Consider the following 23,297-nt stretch of genomic DNA (forward strand, 5'->3'; position numbering starts at 1 on the left):
CTCCCTGTGTCACAGGCATCCACAGTGTGCTCGTTTGGAGGGGGGGGGCAGAGGGGAGGACTCACCATGCTTCTCCCCTGCAGCAGCCTCTTCATCCAGCTCCTTCTGTGAAGTGCAGTGATAACCCTTCTTTTTCAGCAGGTTGCACAGCAGGATTCCCAGCAGGCCCATCATGCAGAAGACTGGCACGATAGCCAGAACGGCATAGTCAGTGTGGGACTCCTCCGAGCTGGTTAGGGTGCCGTTCAGAGGAACTATGCTTTCCCGGCTCAGGGCAGAGTCAATAGTTCTCTTTGACCGGGCACGCAGGTTCCTAACCCCTGAGCAGAGAGAGAGAGAGACCCAAAACGTTACACAAAGACTAGGGAGGAGTTCACTGGTCTCCTGAATATGAATACATTCCTTCCACTAAATGGCATAACAGGTAGAGAATGACACGGGGACAAAACTTTGTCCCCGTGTCACTTTCTACTTTGAAGCCCGTTAATGAACTGGACTGTTATTTATGTTTGATTGATGCAGACGACAATATTTTGATTTTTTGGAAAAACAAGCGAACATTCTGGCCACAACTAGCAAAATTTGCACGGGGGATCCTCCTGTACATCCTGCTACCAGCACATCTTCTAAGAAGACATCTTCTATTGCAGGAAGGACTGTGGAAGGCAGGAGAGCTAGACTGAGTGGAGGAGTGGCCTAGTGGTTAGGGTGGTGGACTTTAGTCCTGAGTTCAATTCCCGGCACAGGCAGCTCCTTGTGACTCTGGGCAAGTCACTTAACCCTCCATTGCCTGCCACATTGAGCCTGCCATGAGTGGGAAGTGCGGGGTACAAATGTAACAAAAAAAAAAAAAAATAATAATCCTGAGATTGTTGATGACTTCTTATTCATGCATAGATTAAAAAATCATAACAGTGCATCATAGTGTGTATTTCTCCCCTGTAGATACAGAATGGGTTGTATTTTGTAGCCCTGGACATTTTAACAGGGTGGATTAGGATTCCTTGGGGTATTGTTGGGGTTGGAAGGGTAGAGGGTGCTGGTGGTGGGAGGGTTTATTATAGTTGTTCATTGTTATTATTGTTTTCTATTTCTAATTTATACACAACAGTTGCTCAGCATATTCCTTTTTTTACATTAATAAAAAGATTTAAATATAAAATCATAAGTGTTCGAGGCTTCTGCAGGTGAAAACAAAACCCACGCGAACAGGGACAATTTTTTTTTTTTTAATTTAGAAATTTTTATTAAACATATTATGACCACATTATACATTTGTCACTCCATACAGTAATATCTATTAATGCCACGTGGTTTCCAAGGTTTCACAACAGTTTACTTTTCATTTTTTCCCCTCTCTCCCTTTTCCCTAAATCCCTCCCTTCCCCCCATCCCCCCCTCCCCTTATCTCCCCATCATGGAATGTTCAGGTTCCCTCTGTTCCTCAGTCAGAACAACTTTATCCATTCCTGAGCATCAGCCTTGTACCTCCCTTTACGTCTTCTCTAAGGACTTTCACACCTAACAGCTAAGGCACTTGGGAAAGGGGGAGAGAGACAGAGACACCCAGTGGCGTAGCAAGGGGGGGCGCTTCCTGCCAGCTCCCCCCCCCCCCGGGTGCAGCACGATGACACCCCCCCCTCAGCGCATCAACACCCCCCCCCGACCCGGTGCCTACCCTCCTCCGTCCAACCAGCTCCCTACCTTTAAAAAATATCGGAATCCGAGGCGAGGCGCAGCATCTCGCGCCTGCACGTAAAAGAAATGTGGACCGTCTCATCAGGCCTTCCCTCGCTCTCTCTGTCCCGCCCTCCGCTGAGGCAACTTCCTATTTCCGCAAGGGCGGGACAGAAAGCGAGAGAAGGTCCGATGAGACGGTTCACACTTCTTTTACGTGCAGGCTGGAGGCGCTGCGCCTCACCTCGGATTCCGATATTTTTTAAAGGTAGGGAGCTGGTTGGACGGAGGAGGGTAGGCACTAGGTCGGGAGGGGGGGGTGTCGATGCGCCGAGGGGAGGTGTCATCATGCTGCACCTGGGGGGGGTGCAACGGCAAACCGCCCCACCCTGGGTGGCAGCCCCCCTTGCTACGCCACTGGAGACCCCCCCCCCTTAACTGCTGTTTGTGACTTTCCATGCCTGACTGGGAATGAGGTCCAGTGTGCAGGACCTAGAGGCTAGACTGCTCAGCTAGGACCTGGAGAGACTGCCACAATGGGATACTAGACCTTTCAGCTCTGAGCAAGTTTACAGGAAGTTGTGACAGACATTGGGAAAAAGTAAGGGGGGGGAGGGAGCGCACACACACGAAGCTAGACTCTGCATGCAAGGCAACATTGAGAAATTGAAACAAATGTAAATTTTCCCTCTAATCTCCAAAAAAAACAGAAGGAACTGTGCAATCCCCAGATCACAAATGTAACCAAGGATGCAGATCAGCAGATTCTTGCAGCTGTGACTATAAAATATGCAGAAATGTCCAAATCTTGAAAAAAAAAAAAAAAACAAGAGACAGAAGAGGGACAGTGGAGATGGGATGGGATGGGATGGGATGGGATGGGATAAGTACTGCTTTCCATTCTCTCATCTACTTTAGGCCTAAGTCCTCTCAAATTAAAATAATGGAATGAAATATGGAGACCAAAAGTATAGTCAAACACCCTGGCAAAGAGTTATGGAGAACTTGCTTGCTAAAGCTGTTCCTGCTGTAACAAACATTTAGAGATTCACACACACAAATGCTTCTCTCGCCTCACTCCGTTTCCTCTCACGCCCTGCCCAGCGATTTCTCTACAAGGTAAAGGTAGAAACATATGCTCAGAGATCGCATTAGTAGTGGGGGAGGGGGAGAGAATTCAGAGCCCAGACCTGGTCCTGCAAGATGCAGACACAAAGCTGAAACCTGCAAAGAGCTTGAAAAGTCAAGTATAGCTAGGGTTACTATATTTTGTCCCCCCAAAAAAGGAGGACATGCCCTGCCCCCTTTCACACCCCGCCCCATCCCCTTTCACGCCCTCGCTCCGCCCCGTCACATTTTCCCCTCCCCCCTGTCACAGTCCGTCACTCCCCCTCCCCTTACTACTGCCCTGGTGGTCTAGTGACCTCTTCGGGGCAGGAAAGAGCCCCCTCTTTCCTGCCCGGAGCGCTGCCCTGCATGCATCCTTCCTGTTCCTGATCTTGGCGCCGATTGAAAATGGCCACCGTGAGTTGAAGTCTCACTTCAGGTTTTTGTTGACCTTTGTCAGAGACCAGATCAATATTCTTACTAAACCACTTAGATTGGTAGATTCGGTGGGGGGGGTGGGGGGGGAAGAAATATGGGGGAAAAGATTCACCAGGCTTAAGGAACCCTGCCTACCCTCTAATCTACGCCCCACCGTGGAAATTCTAGCTGTGCAACTGTTCTGTACCAACCTTTACATCCAGGTGTGTCCTTTGGTGCCATGGAACAGGGAAGACACTCTGATGTATTTTCAAAATATCCAGCAGGCGCATAGAACCTGTCAAGACAAGAGACCCCTTTGTAAGGATGAGAAGAAATCACACATTCTGCAAGTCAGCTGTCACATCAGTGCGGGTACCTTGTAATGGAGCCACCCAGGAAGTGGACATTTAAGGAGGGCAGCCCCAACTCACAGCCAGGGCCACATTAAAGCAACATGAACTAGACCAGTGGTCCCTAAACCACCCCTGCCCGTCAGGTTTTCAGGATATCCACAACAGTGGCGTAGCCACAGGTGGGCCGGGGCCCACCCAACAGTAGCACACATTTAGCGGTAGCTGATGGGGATCTCAAGCTCGGCCAGCTGAAGACTTCCCCCTGATGGTAACAAAAACGCTACTCTCCACGATACTGGCACCTGCACACGCTCCGTTTTCAGCGCATGCCTGCTGCAGACTGCCAAGGTGGAAAGAAGCATTTTCCCGCCAGCTGAAATATTTTTTTTGGTGGTGGATGGAAGGAAGGGGGGAGAACACTTGGTGCCCACCCACTTCTTACCTAGGCCCACCCAAAATTTGTTGTCTGGCTACGCCCCTGATCCACAATGAATATTCATGAGAGAGAGAGAGCACTGGTCTTGACATGCAGAGGTAGCTGGTTCAAATCCCACTGCTGCTCCTTGTGATCTTGGGCAAGTCACTTAGCCCTCCACTGCCTCAGGTACAAACTTAGATTGTGAGCCCTCCTGGGACAGAGAAATATCCAGAGTACCTGAATGTAACTCACCTTGAGCTACTACTGAAAAAGGGGTGAGCAAAATCTAAAATAAATAAATAAATAAATATATGGAATGTTGCCACTTTTTGAGATTCTGGAATGTTGCTACTATTGGACATTCTAGATGGAATGTTGCTACTATTTCAGATTCTACATGGAATGTTGCTATTCCACTAGCAACATTCCATGTAGAAGCCTGCCCTTGCAGATCAGCAACACGGCTGCGCAGGCTTCTGTTTTTGCCTGCGCAGCCGTGTTGCTGATCTGCAAGGGCAGGCTTCTACATGGAATGTTGCTAGTGGAGGAGTAGCCTAGTGGTTAGTGCAGTGGAACGTGGAATGTTGCTACTATTTGAGATTCTACATGGAATGCTGCTATTATTGGTGATTCTACATGGAATGCTGCTGAGTGGAGGAGTGGCCTAGTGGTTAGAGCACTGGTCTTGCAATCCAGAGGTGGTCAGTTTAAATCCCACTGCTGCTCCTTGTGATCTTGGACAAGTCACTTAACCCTCCATTGCCTCAGGTACAAACTTAGATTGTGAGCCCTCCTGGGACAGAGAAATATCCAGAGTACCTGAATGTAACTCACCTTGAGCTACTGCTGAAAAAGGTGTGAGCAAAATCTAAATAAATAATTTGTTACCATGAACCCTGGCGGGAATGGAATTTCAGGAAGGTGGTATCAAATTGGAAATGTAGCTGTGCATATAAAGTGAAGAAGTTCAGCACAGGTACATAAGTGTTGCCATACTGGGAAAGACCGAAGGTCCATCAAGCCCAGCATCCTGTTTCCAACAGTGGCCAATGCAGGTTATACAAGTACCTGGAAATCCCAAATCAGTACAATAATTTTATGCTGCTTATCCTAGAAATAAGCAGTGGAATTTCCCCAAGTTCATCTTAATAATGGCTTATGGACTTTTCCTTTAGGAAGCCATCCAAACCTTTTTAAAACCCCGCTAAGATAACTGCTTTCACCACATTCTCTGGTAACGAATTCCAGAGTTTAATTACACGTTAACTGGGCAAATTCCTTGGAAAGCTAACAAGAGGTAAAGAAAATTGTTTTGCTTCTGTTTCTGGCATCCTCGTGAGGAGGTGAAATGACCTTAGCGTCCCTGGTTCTTGAATGTGTCCCGGTGCGCATCCAACCTAAAACTAGACCCTGCAGTTTATCCTGTGTTCCTTCTGGAGAGGTGAAGGGGGGGGGGGGGGTAAATAGGATTTATGGAAGGGACCAACAAAAAAAAAAAAAATAATAATGTCTACCTGCCTAGGGCCATATTTTCTAATATATATCAAATATGTGAAACAATATAGGATTATTTGTATTATCTTCTGTAAATTCTTAGTAGTATATGAGATTGAAGGGGGGGGGGGCAGACTCAGGAAAGATGTCAGGAAGTATTTTTTCACGGAGAGGGTGGTGGATGCTTGGAATGCCCTCCCGCGGGAGGTGGTGGAGATGAAAACGGTAACGGAATTCAAACATGCGTGGGATAAACATAAAGGAATCCTGTGCAGAAGGAATGGATCCTCAGAAGCTTAGCCGAAATTGGGTGGCGGAGCAGGTGAGGGGAAGAGGGGTTGGTGGTTGGGAGGCGGGGAATAGTGCTGGGCAGACTTATACGGTCTGTGCCCTGAAAAAGACAGGTACAAATCAAGGTAAGGTATACACGTATAAATTTATCTTGTGGGCAGACTGGATGGACCATGCAGGTCTTTTTCTGCCGTCATCTACTATGTTACCACAAAAGAGTGAGTGTGTGAGTGTTTTGCTAGCTAATTTTTTGGAATACTCACCATATGATTCAAAAAGGATTTATAACTGTGCATGACTGTGCGTGTTATGGGTCCTGCCCGCTGCTACCTATGCAGCCCCACCCAGGAAACGGCTCATTCTGGAATAAGTTTACAGACTAAACAGTAACTCTCTGCCTTTACAGTGCTTATGTTTTGAGTCAAAACTGTTCCCTCCCGGAGGCTCCAGTGGCCTGGGAGTAGAGGAACCAGCTCCTCCTCCTTTGCATAATTCATCATTGCACAAGGGCATCCGCTCCCTGGTAACTATTACTGGCCCTACCAGGATAAGGAAGTAAGATTTACGACAATGCTGGGTGGAATACTTAACGCTAGTCCCTTTTCCTGGCAGCAGGAAAGCCAGGCCCCATCCAGTACAGACAAGACTCCTGTCACCCCCTTCAGCACTCTTGTGTTTGGTTTTTTATTTCCTTATCCTGGAGTCTACAAAACTAGCTCTTATATGAAGAATGGATGTCTTAAAGGATCTGTGTGGGTTCTCGAGTCATGTAAGAATGAATCTAGAAGGCTGCAGGACAGAGGCCAGGGCTACTGCAGCAAGCATTTTGCTCTAGGATCTTTTGGGTCTAAGGCCTCGGGCACTTGTTCACTCTAAGGGGGGTGGGGGGAAGGAAATGGGACTTGATATACCACCTGAGGTTTTTGCAACTACATTCAAAGCGGTTTACATATATTCAGGTACTTATTTTGTACCAGGGGCAATGGAGGGTTAAGTGACTTGCCCAGAGTCACAAGGAGCTGCAGTGGGAATCCAACTCAGTTCCCCAGGATCAAAGTCCGCTGCACTAACCACTAGGCTCCTCCTCCACTAGCAACATTCCATGTAGAATCTCAAATAGTAGCAACCACTAGGCTACTCTTCCACTCCTTGAGATTCCAGAATCTTGCTATTCTTTGGGGTTCTACATGGAATGTTGCTACTCTTTGAGACTGTGCATGGAATCTTGTTAATGGCACTTGATATACTGCCTTTGTGTGGTACGTTGAATGTAGATTCAAAGCGGTTTACATATATTCAGGTACTTATTTTGTACCAGGGGCAATGAAGGGTTAAGTGACTTCCCCAGAGTCACAAGGAACTGCAGTGGGAATTGAACTCAGTTCCCCAGGATCAAAGTCCACTGCACTAAGCACCTCCTCCACTCCTGAAGAGCTCCTGATCTCACAGCTCACCTCGAAGCTGCCCCCCCCCCCCATCCTCTCCAGTGTCAGTTTCCAAACACTGCCAGACTGATACTATTGATAAGTCTATGGCTGGCAGTAAGGTCTCAGACCCAAAATGGATGCGCGCAGTGGCATACCAAGGGGAGGGGGGCGGTCCGCCCCGGGTGCCGCGCACCGGTCAGCGTCGGTTTCCATGCTCCCTCTGCCCCGGAACAGAAAGTAACCTGTTCCCGGGGCAGAGGGAGCATGGAAACCAACAACACTGACCGGCGCGCGGCACCCCCCCAGCGGCGTGCACCCGGGGGGAGGGGTGTCCCTTCACCCGGGGGGGGGGGGGCCAGGCAGATCGTGTCAGCGCCCCTCGGAACGCCACTGGATGCGCAGCAATTTTTAATTTTGCCGCACGTCCATTTTCGGCAAAAATATTTTTAAAAGGCTTTTTTTTTTTTTTTTACAGGCACGCTGAAAAATGGATCTGTGCGCACCCAAAACCCACACCTACACTACCGCAGGCCATTTTTCAGCACACTTCTAGTAAAAAGACCCCCTTAGTCCTGGTGCATTAAAAAAAAAAAAAAAAAAAAAGACCAAAAAGGAGGTAGGTGGCACCTGATAAACTAAAGAAATTTGACGCCTGAGCTTGTGAGGACCAGTCTCTGACATGCTACCCCGTCTGTTTAATAGAAAGACTGGTCTCCATCTACCAGCAACAGCTACTGTGAACTGCAGGTGGTTCAACGACCCACCGATACCTGGTGAGCTCTATACACTTACCCTCGCCTGCAGTTTCCACAGTGGCCGTCGGCTGTGGCACTACCATAGCTCACTTGGATTCGGTTTAACCTGTAACACTGGGTGTGTGGCAAGCAGGGCTGTGTTCCATAGCTGTCCGAGAACATGTTAGCAGGACAGGGGCGACAGGCCACCCCATATCCTTTCCCAAAGCCACATTTCTGAAAAAAAGAAAAAAAAAGAGGATTATGCTGGGAAGGTGTCTTCTAGGTATGGCATCAGGGAATCATGGCTTGGAAAGTTCACTGTCAGAAAGTCCCACAGAAATTCAGCAATTGCACAATGCCTGCAGGTATCAAACGTCCCGATTTAGATGTCATTTAATACATGGACCTTCCCTTCCACTCATTCTGCAATCGTACAACCCAGTGGCGTAGCTACGTGGGGCCTGGGAGGGCCTGGGCCCCTATAGATTTGGCCCTGGAACCCCCCCCCCCTGCCGACGACCCTCTCGACCCCTCCTCCCGCTGCCAACTCGCCGTCACCTGCCTTTGCTGGTGGGGGACCCCAACCCCGCCAGCCAAGGTCCTCTTCTTCCTGCGCAAGGTTTCCTTCTGTTTCTGACGTCCTGCACGTTGTACATGCAGGAGGTCAGACTCAAAGAAACAGAACAAAGCTTCGTTCTGTTTCTGTAAGTCTGACGTCCTGCACGTGCTGGCTGATCTGCAAGGCTTTGTTCTGTTTCTGTGAGTCTGACGTCCTGCACGTTGTACCTGCAGATGTCAGAAACAGAAGGAAGCCTTTCACGGGAAGAAGAGAACCTCGGCTGGCAGGGGTTGGGGTCCCCCGCCACCAAAGGTAGGCGACGGCAGGTTGGCGGCAAAGTTGGTGGTGGCAGCGGGGTCGGAAATGGCGGGGAGGGGGGTGTCTGCAGCGCCGATGGGGGGGGGGGGGGCTAAAATGTGCCCCCTCACCTCGGGCTCTGGACCCCCCTTCCACCGAAGTCTGGCTACGCCCCTGGTACAACCTACTGAATGAAACAAAAAAAAAAAAAAGCTTTCACAGTCCAAGCCAAGGACAAGGTCAGCCCAGATTCTGGTGTGGGTTTTCCCGACCCCTTTGGGGAAAAGAGAGAACAACAGAGTAGAGGGTGACTCATGAACGCCTGTTTCAGGGGTCACAGGACTGACTAGAGCCACTGTCCTTTGTGTGATAACCAAGTTTGCTCTCTAATAGAAAGGACTGCCAGTCGAGGGCAACCTCACCAAAACGTGGCAACATTCAAAACTAGCGTAGTCAGTCCTGTGACCCCTGAAGCTGGCGGTTAGTCCGCTGGAACACAGACCCATGTTGGGCCTTTCTGTGGTGCCTCAATAAAAGACTTGTCTGGTAACTCCCATCTTGAGAGCTGAGTCACCCTCTATTCTGTGCTGTATAGTATGGGTTTTAAACAGTTTGGGGGGGGGTGGACGGTGGGCCCTTTTGAACACAAATGACACCTTTGTCAGAGCTGGAGGAGAAGTGTCACAGCAAGGTAGACATAAGCAGAAACCTGTGTCCAAGTACATGCAACTTCCTTCAAAGAGGGATTCAGGCAGGCATAAGACTGACATGTTTGCCATTCCGCTCTGGAATCAAATCGAGGTAGGTTCGTATGGAATACATGCAGGAGCTCAGAAAGAGAGTCGTAGCATATAAATTTCTATGACCCAGGACCTTACTGGAACAAGAAAGGGTCACGGTTGACAGGAGGCCTAGCGGGAAGATGCAAAACCTAGGATGAAGGCTCACGGGGTCATGTTCCCTTCCCTCCCCAGCAGAATCTAACAGTGGCCCCATCCACAATCCACGTTCTATTTGGAGACACAGCATCACACCGAATGCATCTGCTTACCCTATCCGGCTCTTCTCCTCGGAAACACTCCGCACAGGGGGCACACTGCTGGTCTTTCGCTAGGTACTCCCATTCGCCACACTGCAGCAGGGCTTCATGCCAGCTTAACATCTGAAAACAATGATTGAGACCACTCGTGAACAGAGCCCAGATCTCCCATCCAGCTAGCTAGTCTTCTGCTGGGTTTCACTGCTCCAAATCTGCCCCCAGCACCTCCTCAATAAAACAAAGCTTCCCCTGTGCAGAATAAACTTCCTGAGCCCATACACCAAGCCCCCTCCCTGCCCATCTTCAAATCCTTGCTCAAAGCCCATCTCTTCAAAGTCACCTTCGGCACCTAACCATTGTACCTCTATTCAGGAAATCTAGACTGCCCCAATTTGTCTGCACATTTTGTCCATTAGATTGTAAGCTCCTTTGAGCAGGTGCTGTCCTTCTTTGTTAAACTGTACAGCGCTGCGTAACCCTAGTAGCGCTTTAGAAATGTTAAGTAGTAGAAGTAGCAGCTTCTCCAAGGAGGCAGAGGGCAAACCATTCTAACCCAGGAGCAGGAGGAGTCGGACCCTGTCTGAACAGAAACTAAATGCTATTTGTCTCATATAGGAGGTTATAAAGGAGGAGTGGCCTAGTGGTTAGGGTGGTGGACTTTGGTCCTGAGGAACTGAGTTGGATTCCCACTTCAGGCACAAGCAGCTCCTTGTGACTCTGGGCAAGTCACTTAACCCTCCATTGCCCCATGTAAGGTGCATTGAGCCTGCCATGAGTGGGAAAGCGCAGGGTACAAATGTAACAAAAATAAAATAGATACTATTGGAGATTCTACATGGAATGTTGCTACTACTGGAGATTCTACATGGAATTTTGCTACTACTGGAGATTCTACATGGAATGTTGCTATTCCACTAGCAACATTCCATGTAGAAGGCTGTGCAGGCTTCTGTTTCTGTGAGTCTGAAGCCTGCGCGGCCACATTGGTGATCTGCAAGGGCCGACTTCGACATGGAATGTTGCTAGTGGAATCTCAAATAGTAGTAACAGTGGAGGAGTGGCCTAGTGGTTAGGGTGGTGGACTTTGGTCCTGGGGAACTGAGGAACTGAGTTCAATTCCCTCTTCAGGCACAGGCAGCTCCTTGTGACTCTGGGTAAGTCACTTAACCCTCCATTGCCCCATGTAAGCCGCGCATTGAGCCTGCCATGAGTGGGAAAGCGCGGGGTACAAATGTAACAAAAAATAAAATATCACCTGCAAAAAAAGCTAAAGGCTTGATAAGCCTCCTGCACCCCCCCCCCCAAAAAAAAAGCTACCTACCCCACCTCAGTTACCACAATTGATCTCTGGCTTCCCCCTGACTGCTTGAGAAAAAGGATATTTATTCAAAATCTTCAAAAGTAGCACAATACCAGCATTTATATCCATAAATATGCCCAAAAATCTAATTTGAAAAACCTGCGTATAGCTCGGAGACCACTTCACATCTCCAAAATGGTGCCGTGATGTGGTCTCCAAGCTATACTCAGGTATGGGCAGATAAGACCACACCCCCACCTGCACGCCTCAGCTTTGGGCTTAAGAAATAGCATTCTCCTGTTCGTAAAATCGAGAACCAAGGTACAACCACAGAAATGTCAGTGAGCATTACAGCCGTTCTGCAAAGCATGTGAACCTAACGGAGCGACGTGCTTGTTGAAGGTTATAAGTGTAGCATATGATGTATCCCAGACCTGCGAGTAGCCTTCTGATGGAGGACTTACTTAAGCCTGAGAAACCCTTCCAGGATCTACAAAAACCAATGTGACCCCCTGCTGAAGGGCCGGTTAAAGCCACCTCCCTGCCAACACAAGCTGGGAGGAACCCTTGCTACATTCTTTTCTGGTTTCTGCCTTTACAACGCAGAGGATCACTGCAAACAGAAGGCATGACTTTTGCCAGGGGTCGGGTGCATGGCAGAGAATCCTTTAATAGACAGGGCCCAGGTGTTGACAGATGTTGCCTTGCCATCAGGGCCTCCCCCTCCATACTGCCAGAGAAAAGGCAGGAAAAGGTCAGACTGCGGTTTCAGTTTTCAGGGAGAAAAACAAGAGCCCGCTTGCATGACTTTTCAGCTCCTGGTGCCGATCCAGTTCCAATCCTGGAAGGGCACGAGCTGCCTTATAAAGGCAAGCAAAGAGCAGCGAAGGCTTCCAGCAGCTCTTGCAAGCGTCAGCTATCTATCTAAGAAGCGTATTTTCTGCCGAGTTTCTTATAATCAACACAGCTGCCATCAGTTGAAGGGTGCATTCAGGAAAGGCACCCTCAAGATAATTTTTATCAGTATCCACAGAATTAAAAGAGCAAGACATTCTCAGCTCTCCAAACCCAAGCTCAGGCTACTTAAGATTCAGAGACAGCTCTGGGTCCCTTCTGAGGGCGACTGGCTGGGGCAACAGAGGGTGATATGGACTTACCCAAGGGCAGAAGGAGTGGCAGAGGGGATTTGTACCCCAATACTACTAGACGTATGCACTGCTGTATACTGGTGACCCTAACCCAAAGAGCTTATAGTCTAACTACCAGTAAACTCTGGCCCATTTACTCCTGCACTCCTATAATCTTAAAGTCCAAGATAAATTGCCCAGGGCTGGCATTCTAAAAATGCTTAGTGTCTCTTCTAGAATTACCCAATGCACATTTCTGAAGGGGGGTGGGGGAGGGGGGAAGGACTTTTTCTTCAAAGATACACTCTCTGGAATGTTGCACACCCTAATCCTTAGTATGACTTCCTTCCACCCACCTCCCTTACAGCCTCTGTTTACCCCAAAATATACAGCACTGAAAAGCAGTGGCAGAGTGGGGAGGTTCAGCGAGACTGGCAAGGGCCAGTCAGCTCCTTCCCCCCCGAGGGCACAGCAGACTTCAGTACTCACCATGATGAAACAGGCCAACCAAAGACACTCTGGACTCGGAGTCATGGTGAAAGCGAGAGCTTACACGTGGATCGTTTCAGCGGAAACCTTGCAGGAGAAAAGGAAAAAAAAAAAAGCTCAAGGACATGGTCAAGGTCGGACAGCTTTCAACATGCTTAAACCATTACTTTCAGTCCTGCTGTTCCCCTGGGCTGGAAAAGCAGGATTTTCTTTACAAGAAGTTGAGAATGGTCCTCACTTGAAGTCAACGGGAGGGAATCACATGAGACACAGTTTGATGTTCACTAGTGTGGTATGCTGTGTTAACCTTCCCTCTCCCCCCCCCCCCACCCCATTATACAGAGCCTCAAAACTCAGCAGTGTCATTACCAAGTACAGTGACCTTGCTGCTTTGATGTCTGAACAGTAGAGTATATCATGGAAGCATTCCAAACAAAGTTTCTACATGGTGAGGGTTTAACCAACAAACTACACTACCCATGGCAGGCCTAAGCCTACGATGGTACTAAGCTGTTAAGGCCATTTGCTCAGTGACGGTGCTGTAAAAAGCATCAGAGTCACTGGGTTGGCTTACTCTGGAGGCAGGGCTCATGGCTGGTGGGGAGTGGGAGAGGAAGGGGGTTGTGGTTAAAAATCAGCAAGGGTGCCTCCAGACTAAGAACAGTGGGATGGAGAGTGTTAAAACATAGTAACATAGTAGATGACGGCAGAAAAAGACCTGCACGGTCCATCCAGTCTGCCCAACAAGATAAACTCATATGTGCTACTTTTTGTGTATACCTTACCTTGATTTGTACCTGTCCTTTTCTGGGCACAGACTGTATAAGTCTGCCCAGCACTATCCCCGCCTCCCAACCACCGGCCCCACTTCCCACCACTGGCTCTGCCACCCAATCTCGGCTAAGCTCCTTAGGATCCATTCCTTCTGAACAGGATTCCTTTATGTTTATCCCACGCATGTTTGAATTCTGTTACCGTTTTCATTTCCACCACCTCCCGCGGAAGAGCATTCCAAGCATCCACCACTCTCTCCGTGAAGAAATACTTCCTGACATTTTTCTTGAGTCTGCCCAGGAACAGAGGAAAAAGCACTGGGTAGATGTGAATGAAGACAACACCAAAACCAAGTGGTTCCAATTGAGCAGAATTGTTTACAGGGCTCCCCCCCCCCAAAAAAAGATGAAGAGCAAGCTGAGATGACTCCATCCGAAGCCGTTCTTGCTATGCAGACCGATTCAAAATAGCCATTTAGTGTATTGTGCATTTGTTAGGCAGGTCGCCAGGATTGAGATCAAGGTGGTTTACAGAATACCAGGAGGCAAAGCAGAACAGCAGCCCTACGCAGCAGGGACCAGAAGACAGTGGCGTAGCCACAGGTGGGCCTGGGTGGGCTAGGGCCCACCCACTTAGGGCTCAGGCCCACCCAACAGTAGCACATGTTTAGCGGTAGCTGGTGGGGATCCCAAGCTCCACCAGCTGAAGACTTCCCTTTGATGATAACGAAAACGCTACTCTCCACGATACTGCCATCTGCGCATGCTCAGTTTTCAGCACATGCCTGCTGCAGACTGCCAAGGTGGAGAGAAGCATTTTCCCACCAGCTGAGATCTTTCTTTGGTGGGAGGGGGGAGAACACTCGATGCCCACCCACAATCTGCTGTCTGGCTACGCCCCTGCCAGAAAAGCCTTGAACAAGGAACTAATCCTTGTCACAATGAGAAACTGATTCCCAAACACTGGGAGGAGGGAAAGCGCAGTTAGGGCTCCTGGTTCCAACTACAATCCAGAGACTCAAAGACCTACTTAAAAAGCAGGACTAGACAGAGCAAAATTTGGGGGGGGGGGGGGAGGAGGAAGAGGGAGGGAGGTCGTTCCAAAGAAATGAGGTGCAACCACAAAAGGCTGTGGCACAACCGGATTGATCACCAAAAAATTAGAGTTAGCAGGTCTAAGCGCACAAGATGGCCGATATGGAGTAATCTGAGCAGAGCAAGAAGAAGCCATAAGGGGACTGGACCCCCCCCCCCCCCAAGTCAGGAGTAAAGTTTAAAAGGAATCCTAAAAGTGACTGGAAGCTGGTACTGTTCAGATAAAGACATGGATCACACTTACTGTATTGTATTTATAGGGCCATGAAGAACTTGTATTCGGCTACATATTAAAAAGTTCAGCGTGGATTACAAAATCAAGACTAACTACATCAAGTGAATGTTTGAATTCTGCAAGTCTGAGTCCCTCTTCCTGGTACTGATTACCCGAACTGTAGTTTGTAACTGTGCTGGAGGTGAGTAACTCGCTCAGCAGGTCAGACAACCTGCACAGTACAGAGAGTTTCACTGCAGCCTCCGATCTGTGAATCAGATGCAGCCTCCGTCAATAAAACCTTTCCTGTTTCCTCTTTCCTGGATGTTTAAGGCATAGTCAGCCTTCACCTGCTTGTTTTTATGAAAAGGAAGTTTACAGAAATAAGAATTCCCCTGCTCTCTAAAGTTAAGAATGAGAAGGAAGTTTGGGAAAAGACTGAGAAGAGGCTGTTGAGGGTTCATCAGCGGGCAGTGATGACTGCTTTCAGGTAATGTCCGGTCAGGGCTTTTTTTGAGGGGGTACTGAGTACCGGAACCTTTTTGCATTGTCTGCTAAACTTGACCCACGATCCCCAAATTCTAATGAAAAAGCTCAGGCTCTACACACCAATTCTGCCTTGTCATAGATTCTGTGACTGGTAGAAGGGGGCCTGGTTATTGTGGGGTGGGTCCCTCAGCGATCACCTCACCCCTGAAGGGCGGCCTGGCATTTGAGTACCGGCCAGTGGCGTAGCTATGTGGGGCCTGGGCCCCCGTAGATTTGGCCCTGGGCCCCCTTGCCGACGAACCCTCTCGACCCCCCACTCCCACCACCAACCCGCCGTCGCCTGCCTTTGCTGGCGGGGGACCCCCAACCCCCGCCAGCCAAGGTCCTCTTCTTCCCGCGCAAGGCTTCCTTCTGTTTCTAACACAGAACAAAGCCTTGCAGATCAGCTGATCTGCAAGGCTTCGTCCTGCGAGTCTGATGTCAGAAGGAAGAAGCCTTTTGTAGGAAGACGACGAACTCGGCTGGCGGGGGTTGGGGTCCACCCCCCCCAGCAAAGGTAGGCGACGGCGGGTTGGCGGCGGGGGGGGGGGGGGGCTAAAATGTGCCCCCTCACCTTGGCTCTGGACCCCCCTCCTGCCGAAGTCTGGCTACATCTCTGGTACCGGCCCCTTTTTCACTAGAAATAATGCACCGTGTCCGCGGTGCACAAGGTGTCAACATGTATCGTTCAGAAGGGCATGTGTTCGGTACATGTCTCGTCAGGCCTCCGAGATATAAATACTAGATTTGCCATATTTAGAAGCAGAACTTTTAAAAGGAGACTGCCAACTCTTCACCCAGCCCGTTTCCCTTCTGTTGAAAGGCCAGACACCTTGCTTGATCCACTTTCTCTATTCCCATGAATTCCCCCCCCCCCCACCCCCAAAACTGAAAATCGCCAGTTGCTCATCTCCTGCATTGGATTTGAGCGCTTGCCTTTTCCAAATCGGAGCTCAGCCTGAATTTACAATCTAGTCTATGCCTGAGGCAGTTGAGGCCAAGGGTGTTGCGTAGGGGGATTTGAACCCTGGCTTCAATAGTTCTCAGCCCCCACTGCTCTAACCACTGGGCCACTTCTCTACTTTGGTCTTTGCCGCCACCATCTCCAGAGTCCTGATGTGGTGCAGACCCAGTACAAGTAGACAGGCTGCTAGCAAGCCCATTGGTGGTTTAAGTACATAAGTATTGCCATACTGGGACAGACCGAAGGTCCATCAAGCCCTCCAACTGTGGCCAATCCAGGTCACAAGTACCTGGCAAGATACTCAAAAAATACAATACATTTTATGCTGCTTATCCTAGAAATAACCAGTGGATTTTTCCCAAGTCCATTTTAATAACGGCTTATGGACTTTTCCTTTAGGAAGCCATCCAAAACTTTTTTTTAAACCCCACTAAGCTAACTGCTTTTACTACATTCTGTGGCAACAAATTCCAGAGTTTAATTACATGAGAGAGGAAACATTTTCTCCAATTTGTTTTAAATGTACTACTTTGTATGCCCCGTAGTCCTAGTATATTTGGAAAGAGTAAACAAGCGATTCAGGTCTACCTGTTCCACTCCACTCATTTTATAAACTTCTATCATATCTTTCCTCAGCGGTCTCTCCAAGCTGAAAAGCCCTAGCCGCTTTAGCCTTTCCTCGTGGGAAGTCGTCCCATCCCCTTTATCATTCTTGTCGCCCTTCTCTGCATCTTTTCTAATTCCACTATATCTTCTTTGAGAGGCGGGGACCAGAATTGAACATAATATTCGAGGTGTGGTCGCACGATGGAGCAATACAAAGGCATTATAACGTTCTCGCTTTTGTTTTCCATTCCTTTCCTAATAATACCCAACATTCTATTTGCTTTCTTCGCCGCCACCACACACTGAGCAGCCTCACTCAAAACATTGTTTTTTAGTCCACAGATCACCTTGGACCCCACATAAAATGTTTAAGGCTCGTCTTTCACAAGATGACAAGTGAGGAGATGCAAATCATACGATATATTACTGTCCCTTGATTTAATCTTTCTGGACATCTATACGGGTAGAAATTAAAAAAAAAACTCTCCCCCTATCCCTATCATTTTATTTAGATCATTAGCCCTCTCCAAGATTACTAGACATGGTCTTAGCTATTACAATACAGATCTTCTCAAATTGGAAAACTGTATCTTTGCTTAATGCTGTCTTTGGTGATATACTATTGCTGTGATTCATGGATGTGAATGCAAAGCCGCTGAATGTACCAATAGGCAGCGGCGTTCCTAGGGGCGCTGACACCCGGGGCGGATCGCCAATGCGCCCCGCCCCCCCGGGTGCAGCGCCCCGCCCCCCCTGGAACAGTGAGACCCCCCCCCAGCGAAAGAACCCCCGGCGAAAGAACCCCCCCCACTGCACGCCGCTGGGGGGGGGGGGGTGCCGCACGCCTGTCGGCTCTTCGTTTCCATGCTCCCTCTGCCCCGGAACAGGAAGTAACCTGTTCCGGGGCAGAGAGAGCATGAAAACTAAGAGACAGGCACGCAGCACCCCCCCGGCGCGGACCATCCCCACCTTGGTACGCCACTGGCAAAAGGTATAAACCAATTGGAAAAAAATCTTTTCACCAACTGCTTCTTTCCAATGTGCATGTTCAACACTCTATAGGCAGGCCCTAATAATGTATTTGTTTTTTAGTTTATATTCTCAAGTTTACAATTTTTGGGCCATGTTTACTAAGCCCCGTTATAGGTGCGTTAACGTCTTTAACGCACAGGGCCGCCGAGAGGGGGGGGGACAGGGGGGACAAAGGTCCTGGGGCCTGGGCCTTCAGGGGGGCCCGGCGCCGCCGCCTGGCCCGTCCTCCGTCACTCCCATAACTAACCTTAAGCCTCCTTTCATTTCGCAGCAAGCAGGTCAGGCCACTCCTTCCTTCCATGTCCCGCCCTCACCTGATGTATTGTCCGCGAGGGCGGGGCACGGAAGGAAGGAGGAGAGGTCTGCCCTGCCGCTGCTTGCTGCGAAGTGAAAGGAGGCTTAAGGTTAGTTCCGAGGACCCGGCCCGATAGCAGGTGGAGGGGGGCCCGGCGGCCCTGTTAACACACGTTAACCATGTACGTGCCTACAATATCCCTATAGGCACGTTAAAAACGCTAACGCGCCTTAGTACTTCTGTAGGAATTAGGGGCCCTGTTTACTATTTATATTCATTCTAAAAAAAGTTTTGATTTTCATTCTATAGCAATATGTGCATGGCATTTCCCATCATCTCATTGTAAAGTTGTTTATATTGTTACTATGATAGTATACAACAAAAACTGTTAAGTATTGTTTATATTGTATGGAGTGGAGGAGCGGCCTAGTGGTTAGAGCCCCGGTCCAGAGGTGGCTGGTTCAAATCCCGCTGCTGCTCCTTGTGATCTTGGGCAAGTCACTTAACCCTCCATTGCCTCAGGTACAAACTTAGATTGTGAGCCCTCCTGGGACAGAGAAATATCCAGAGTACCTGAATGTAACTCACCTTGAGCTACTACTGAAAAAGGTGTAAGCAAAATATATGGAATGTTGCTACTATTGAAGATTCTACATGGAATGTCACCACTTTTGAGATTCTGGAATGTTGCTATTATTTGAGATTCTAGATGGACTGTTGCTAGTGGAGGAGTGGTCTAGTGGTTAGAGCACCAATCTTGCAATCCAGAGGTGGCCAGTTCAAATCCCATCGCTGCTCCTTGTGATCTTGGGCAAGTCACTTAACCCTCCATTGCCTCAGGTACAAACTTAGATTGTGAGCCCTCCTGGGACAGAGAAATGTCCAGTGTACCTGAATGTAACTCACCTTCAGCTACTACTGAAAAAGGTGTGAGTAAAATCTAAATAAATAAGTAAATATTTGAGATTCTACATGGAATGTTGCCACTTTTTGAGATTCTGGAATGTTGCTACTTTTTGTGATTCTACATGGAATGTTGCTAGTGGAGGAGTGGCCTAGTGGTTAGAGCACCAGTCTTGCAATCCAGAGGTGGCTGGTTCAAACCCCTCTGCTGCTCCTTGTGATCTTGGGCAGGTCACTTAACCCTCCATTGCCTCAGGTACAAACTTAGATTGTGAGCCCTCCTGGGACAGAGAAATATTCAGAGTACCTGCATGTGACTCACCTTGAGCTACTACTGAACAGGGTGTGAGCAAAATCCAGATAAATAAATAAATATTTTGTCAAACTACAATAGAGTTAGGTGAGCTTAAAATCTGCTGGTAGCACTCATCCAGCTCCGAGGTTTCACACGAAATGCTGTGTAGTCTCCGAGCTGGATGAGTCAAACTGTGTACTGTTCCCTGACCTATTATTTTCAACACAGATACTGTCCTTGTTTGCATTAAATTTCATCTACCATTTGATACCCGGTCTTGCAATTTCCTAAGTTCTTCCTGCAATTTCACAGTCTCCATGGTTTTTTTTTTTTTTAACAACCTTGAACAGTTTTGCGTCATCTGCAAAATTAATCACCTCACTTGTCGGTCTAATTTCCAGTGAAGGATTCTGCAGTGACTCTGGAGGACTTGCAAGTCTCTCAGGACCAACTAAGGGGCCGATGCAGAAGGCCGTTTATTGATGACTTCTGCACAGCTAAATGTAAATACAATGCTGACTTTTGCTCACCGATGCATTAAGCTAATCATATGCACGTCTGAAGCCTGAACCAACGGCAACTAGAACCGTGAACATCTGAGCAAAATAAGTGTGAGCTCACGCGCTGGACTATTATCAAGGATAAAATATCAGAAAATGTTGTGCATAAGATTTCCTATATAATAAAACGCACCGCCAACATTCTGAAGCCGACTGCATGGCTGAGGCATTCCTGCTCTCTGTATCCATCTCCTGAATTGACATCACAAGCAGAAGTGACCAACCACACGAGGTTTCTCGGCTTCAGAATGTTGGAGGTGCATTCTATTAAATAGGATTGGTCAGTTCCTTGAAGCACAGCCAGAGCTCAGCGTCCTGCACAGTAACGCTCAGACACCAGAGAGAGGGGGGGGGGGGAGGTATCTCTGTCACACACACACTCTCTTACACACTCATACACTCAGTCTCACAGAGAGTCTGTGACTCACACACACTCTCTCTCTTGCACACACTATCTGTGTGAAACACACTCTCTCACACTGTCTCATATACGCACTTGCACACACTCACACCCAGACTCACTCTCTCTCTCACACACACTCGCACATTCACTCTCTCAAACATACACACTCCAAGGAAAACCTTGCTAGCGCCCGTTTCAATTGTGTCAGAAACGGGCCTTTTTTACTAGTCTGCAATATTTATGCACAGAACATTCCAGCATGTGCACACAACACTTTCTGCTTGGACCTGTCAGAGCAGTCGCCTCCCTCTTAACAACGGTGGTGGGTAAGGTTACGCTCACAGTAAGAGAAGAAACTGACATTAAATCCTCACAGCAGCTATTGAGGAATGAGCCAACCCTTCTACCCCTTAGAGCTGTTCCTTTGTGCTGAACTCACCTTGAAAAGTCTTTTCTGCATTAAGGACAAGTAGTTAGTTGCCTCATTACAACTTAATATACTGTGCGTTGGTGTATTTATGCGAGGTTTTGTGGGAACATTAACTTCGACACAAACCCATTTTCTACACTTAAATCCAGAAAAAAAAGCACAGAACCCACATGCTTTCATCCAGTGGCATACCGAGGGTTGGGCGGTGGGGGCGGTCCGCCCCCAGCTGCACGCCGCTGGGGAGGTGCAGAAAGCAGCCGTGCGTGCGGCTGTCAGCTCTGCTGGTTCTCTGCTCCCTCTGCCCCGGAACAGGTTACTTCCTGTTCCGGAGCACAGGGAACCAGCGGAACTGACAGCCACGTGGTTGCTCCCAGCAGGTAAGAATGCACCTGGGTGGGGGGGGGCACGCCATGGCGAACCGCCCCGGGGGGCAGCCGACTAAGGATTGCCACTGCTTTCATCCGTGGTTGCTTTCTGCACCAACACCTAGGTGAGGGGTAGTAACTTAGGGGTCCTTTTATTAAGCCGCAGTAAAAAGTAGCCTGCGGTAGTGTAGGTGTGTGTATTGGGCGGATGCAGGGCCAGTTTTTACCGCATCTTTAAAAAAAAAAAAAAAGCCATTTTTTTGTGATAGGACAGGAAGAGGGCCTGTGGTAAAAATGAAACCAGCGAATGCCCCAAACCGGCCTGAGCCCTTAACGCCACCCATTGATTTAGTGGTAAAGGCTCGCACGCGGTGACTGGTTGGCATGCGCCCAAGTGCCGATAATGGGCGCACGCCAAATCTGAAATTACTGCCAGGAGGGTGCGCTGGCCTGCCGCTAGTCTCATTTGTGTGCGCTCTGCGTGCACATAGAGCCTATCGCGGCTTCCTTTTGGTTAAGGGCTTCTTCACACACCCTTTTTCTAACACCGTCTCTTTCTAGACAAACACCCATTGTTTGTACGCCATTTCTCCATTCAGACCTATAAAAGTGGGTTGTGAAAACAGAGGCACATTGTCCTGTACTGATATCTGCTGTAATTGTTACAGTAATTTTGCCCCTTAACCGATGCCTGAACTTTTCTAGTCCTTTGCCTGGCTGGAAGTACTGAGAATTGGTTCCTCACATTTGCTCTCATTTTCTCACAGCTTTAAATACTTTTGGATGAAAGTGCTGTAAAGGGGTGGAGGGGGGGAGGGGAATGGGACTTGATATACCGCCTTTGAGGTTTTTGCAACTACATTCAAAAACGGTTTACATATATCCAGGTATTTATTTTGTACCAGGGGCAATGGAGGGTTAAGTGACTTGCCCAGGGTCACAAGGAGCTGCAGTGGGAATTGAACTCAGTTCCCCAGGATCAGAGTCTGCCGCACTAACCACACTAGGCTACTCCTCCACTGGCAACATTCCATGTAGAAGCCTGCCCTTGCAGATCAGCAATGTGGCTGCACAAGCTTCTGCGAGTCTGACGTCCTGCACATACATGCAGGACGTCAGACTCACAGAAACAGAAGCCTATGCAGCCGTGTTGCTGACCTGCAAGGGCAGGCTTCTACATGGAATAGCATCCGTGTAGAACCTCAAATAGGGAAAGGGAAATGGGACTTATACCGCCTTTGAGGTTTTTGCAACTACTACATTCAAAGCGGTTTACATATATTCAGGTACTTATTTTGTGCCAGGGACAATGGAGGGTTAAGTGACTTGCCCAGAGTCACAAGGAGCTGCAGTAGGAATTGAACTCAGTTCCCCAGGATCAAAGTCCACTGTACTAACCACTAGGCTACTCCTCCACTAGCAACATTCCATCTAGAATCTCCAATAGTAGCAACATTCCATGTAGAATCTCAAATAGGGAAAGGGAAATGGGACTTGATATACTGCCTTTGAGGTTTTTGCAACTACATTCAAAGCGGTTTACATATATTCAGGTACTTATTTTGTACCAGGGGCAATGGAGGGTTAAGTGACTTGCCCAGAGTCACAAGGAGCTGCAGTGGGAATCCAACTCAGTTCCCCAGGATCAAAGTCCACTGCACTAACCACTAGGCTACTCCCTCCACTAGCAACATTCCATGTAGAATCTCAAAAAGTAGCAACAGAATCTCAAACAGTAGCAGCATTCTGTGTAGAATCTCAAAAGAATCTCAGAAAGTAGCAACATTCCATATAGAAACCCAAAAAGTAGCAACATTCCATGTAGAATCTCAAATAGGGAAAGGAAAATGGACTTGATATACCACCTTTCTGTGGTTTGTTACATTCAAAGCAGTTTACATAGTATATACAGGTACTGATTTGTACTTGGGGGCAATGGAGGGTTAAGTGACTTGCCCAGAGTCACAAGGAGCTGCAGTGGGAATCCAACTCAGTTCACCAGGATCAGAGTCCGCTGCACTAACCACTAGGCTACTCCTCAACTCGTTCCACCAATAAGAGCCAACCTCATCAGTGATGTCACAATGGCTTGATTGCCT

The 23,297-nt window shown here is 48.5% G+C and overlaps 1 protein-coding gene across 2 annotated transcripts in view; it reads right to left on the minus strand.

The window, feature by feature from the left end:
- Window positions 1–23,297, minus strand: part of RELT (RELT TNF receptor) — an 81,700-nt gene that overhangs the window by 25,277 nt on the left and 33,126 nt on the right. For both annotated transcript variants that reach the window (XM_030200025.1, XM_030200024.1), the window contains exons 2-6: window positions 12,736–12,822; window positions 9,832–9,942; window positions 7,980–8,158; window positions 3,414–3,499; window positions 66–320 (exon numbers count right to left, since the gene is read on the minus strand). In XM_030200025.1, coding sequence (XP_030055885.1) covers window positions 66–320; window positions 3,414–3,499; window positions 7,980–8,158; window positions 9,832–9,942; window positions 12,736–12,780 — 676 coding nt within the window. In that variant the 5' untranslated portion in view covers window positions 12,781–12,822. The remainder of the gene's footprint in view (window positions 1–65; window positions 321–3,413; window positions 3,500–7,979; window positions 8,159–9,831; window positions 9,943–12,735; window positions 12,823–23,297) is intronic.

Source organism: Microcaecilia unicolor, chromosome 4 (genome assembly GCF_901765095.1).
Source record: "Microcaecilia unicolor chromosome 4, aMicUni1.1, whole genome shotgun sequence".
NCBI lineage: Eukaryota > Metazoa > Chordata > Amphibia > Gymnophiona > Siphonopidae > Microcaecilia > Microcaecilia unicolor.